Source organism: Arachis duranensis, chromosome 6 (assembly GCF_000817695.3).
Source record: "Arachis duranensis cultivar V14167 chromosome 6, aradu.V14167.gnm2.J7QH, whole genome shotgun sequence".
NCBI lineage: Eukaryota > Viridiplantae > Streptophyta > Magnoliopsida > Fabales > Fabaceae > Arachis > Arachis duranensis.
In genome coordinates this window covers 10,087,787-10,091,061 of record NC_029777.3, presented here as the reverse complement: position 1 = coordinate 10,091,061, position 3,275 = coordinate 10,087,787, and the positions used below count along the sequence as shown (strand labels likewise).

Here is a 3,275-nt window from a genome sequence, read left to right as displayed (position 1 = left end):
GTTCTTCTCAATGGCGGCTAATAGTCTCTGTGAGAATCGGTATCCAGCAGCGAGCTGTGAATGCGCCTCTCTGTCCTTCGCGACGAACAACTTCTGTAATCTCTCGTACGTGATGCGCACAATGGCAGATATCGGCAAGTACCGGGTGCCCTTCAACACTGCATTGATGCACTCGGACAGATTTATCGTCATGTGACCAAACCAACGCCCGCTGTCGTAATGTTGTAGCCAAATCTCATTCCTGAAACGACCAGTCCAGTCAACCATGGTAGGCGACACTCCTCTGAACGCATCCATGTACCAATTGTAACAGGTCTTGCTTAAACTATAAGCAACGTTAATGAGGTACCTCTTGCCCTCTGCTGACTTGAACCGAGTCATGAAGTTCGCAGCTATGTGTCTTATGCAGTAAGCATGGTAGGCTCATGGGGGATGCCAACCACTGTCATCGGAGCTAAGTGCGGCCTTGATAGCCTGAGATCTGTCGGAGATAACCAGCAGGCCATTTTGTGGGGTGACGTGGCGTCTCAAATTAGTTAGGAAGAACGACCATGGCTCGGTGCTCTCAGACTCCACAATGGCAAAGGCAATAGGTAGGATGTTGCTATTCCCATCTTGCGCCACCACAATAAACAACACACCACCATACCTGCCATACAAATGCGTACCATTTACAGAGACAAAGAGCTTGCAATGCTTGAAGGCTTCTACACATGACGGAAAAGACCAAAACACCTTGTCGAACATACTGTAATCACGTACCAGGAAGTGTCCATCGTAGAATGGTTTGACGCGTAGGTCACAAATGGTACCAGGAAAACAGCTATGCAGTGCCTGAAGCAACTTGAGAACCTTATTGTACGACTCTTTCCAATCCCCATAGATTTGTGCAATTGTCTTCTGCTTGGCCATCCACACCTTTCTGTAGGATGGTTTGAAGTGATAGCTTGTAGGGGTGCACAGACCCGGCCCGGCCCGGTCCCGAACACTTTAGGGGCTAATTTGGTGTGATTTCATCGGATTTAGTGTCGGGTAAGGGTCTCAAAAATAGACCCGGTCATTATTTCGGGTCGGGTCGGGTCGGGTCGGGTCCGAGCCATAGCTCAGGTCACCCAAAGTCGGCCCGGTGGTCCGGTCATCATACACAATTAATATTTTGTGTTATTAGTGATGGATCATGACTATTCTTATGTGGAATTTAAGTATTGTAAACCTTAATATTTTGTGTTATTAGTCATTATAAGACTATAAGTTAATGTTTTATGTTTAGAATGCATAAAACTTTAGACTAATGCATAATATTGTGTTATTTGTATTGATTTAAATATTTGGTATTATTAGACAATATTAGTATTGATTGTAGTTTTGCTTTAGTATTGATTGTGGTTATGCTTTAATTTCAAAGAAGGGTTGGTTCTTGTTATATTTTTCTAAGTGAATTTTACTATGTTAAATAATGGTTGGAGTCTTAGAAATTTAGATATTTTTACATGCTAACTTACAATAAGGTATCAATGTAATGTAATGTTAACAGTCCGGTTTTCACCCGATTTTCACCCAGTATAATTGTAGCCCGAAAGTGTATTAGTTTCATCGAGTCTAGGGTCGGGTACGGGTGCATATTTCGGGTCGGGTCTATGTCCCATCAAACCCGGCTTCACCCGGCTCATGTGCACCCCTAATAGCTTGCTTGGACTGCACCTTGCAAAACTGGAATGCTTATAGAGGGGTTGGACTGAATCAACGGCAAGATGACCCGGCATATCAGACTGTTGTTTAGTTGACGATGGTCTTGAGACATGGTGGGTGCTAGACAACTATGCACTCCACCCACCCTCCGAACCTCTCTGAACATAACAACACAGGATTGCTTTAGCAATGTCGTACACCTACTTAGTATATCATATAGAAGTAATGAAAGGCACAGATAAACTTAAGCTTACCAGTATCCGAGATTCTGTCGAAGGGCCACACGGAGACTCTATTGACACCCATTATCAACTTGACGGCACTGCACATGGTATTTTAGCAAGTCCGATTCGACTACTCGGTACTCCGCACTCCTCCGAATATTGTAGTTCTTCACACCCTGAAGCACTGCCTCTCGGCTTCTAAACTTGTGGCCGATCCGAAACTTTACACCGTCGTCTAGGTTGTAATCCTGTTCACCCGTGTCAAGAAACAGAGTCCTCTCATGCATGGCGTCCAATTCCAGACTGTGATAGTGAGAAGGAACTGTTGAAAGCGCCGGTATTAGAAGAGGTGGAGGTAGGACGTGGCGGGCCGCGGTCGAAACTGGTGTCTCCGGAACACACTCATTCTTATCCCCACCATTGGACAAGTCGCTATCACCACTATTCGCCACGTAATCCTCGTCCGACTCCTCCTCGCCCTCCTCTGCCTCATCTACTGAAACGACGACATGAATGGGCAGTGGTGCGAGGGGTCGGTCGTCCTGCACAAAGGTCGAGTGTACAGAAGGACCACCGCCATTGTGTCCTACCTCTGCAGACAGCTCCATTACTTGCTCCACCATGATCCTTTAATGGATGTCGAACATCACTCGCACATGCTCGTCCCCTTGAAGTCGGAATAGTCGAAACCGAAAGACTTCGTTACCCATGGGGGCCATCAACCTATACGCCACCCTTCCTATTTCCCTCGCTTTTGTACCTCCGATCTTACTCAGTATCAAACTCTTCAAATTCGACAACGTATTCACACGATGAGTGCGAAACAATATCGGATCCTCGCTCTCAAATGTCACCCCGTTGTCACCGTTTCTCATACATTAATTGGGATACACAAGCACAACTATGTACGGACTATTACTGGCCATTAATGCCTTGTATTCGTGAGAAATATGATACGAAAAATTTGTGAAGAATACTAAAGGTTACACATCCTTTTATAGCCGGTGGAACACAATGTAAACGAGATATCTGACGTGTCATATCTTGTTTACACTGTAAACGAGATACACGCAATGCCATCTCATTTACAATGTAAACGAGATATGACTGGAAAATGTAAATCGGTAAATATTTTTAAAATTATTTATTTCGATAATTAATGCTTTTATTTTATTTATTTAAATAAAAAATCCCTATTATTGATTTATTTCCCATTCTAAATTATTACTAATATTTACAATTTTAATAATCCAAATTAACATGGTTTGATAAAAATTAAAGAAGTTTTATAAATATAAATAATTAATTACCAAATTAAAATGACATAATTTTATATATTTATATATTCGTTTAATATAATTT

At 42.7% G+C, this 3,275-nt stretch overlaps 1 protein-coding gene across 1 annotated transcript; it reads right to left on the bottom strand.

Annotated features, from left to right (window-relative positions):
- Positions 1–1,489: 1,489 nt before the first annotated feature.
- On the bottom strand, positions 1,490–2,966 carry LOC127748544 (uncharacterized). The gene is made up of 2 exons (XM_052263271.1): positions 1,944–2,966; positions 1,490–1,847 (listed from the first exon to the last, which is right to left on the bottom strand). Exon 1 carries the CDS (start codon positions 2,534–2,536, stop codon positions 1,982–1,984), a length of 555 nt encoding a protein of 184 aa, XP_052119231.1. The 5' UTR covers positions 2,537–2,966; the 3' UTR covers positions 1,490–1,847; positions 1,944–1,981.
- Between the last annotated feature and the right edge of the window lie 309 nt (positions 2,967–3,275).

What these genes read in the sequence shown, in the direction of transcription:
- LOC127748544 (XM_052263271.1), bottom strand. Translation starts at nt 2,536, where the DNA reads ATGGTGGAGCAAGTAATGGAGCTGTCTGCAGAGGTAGGACACAATGGC.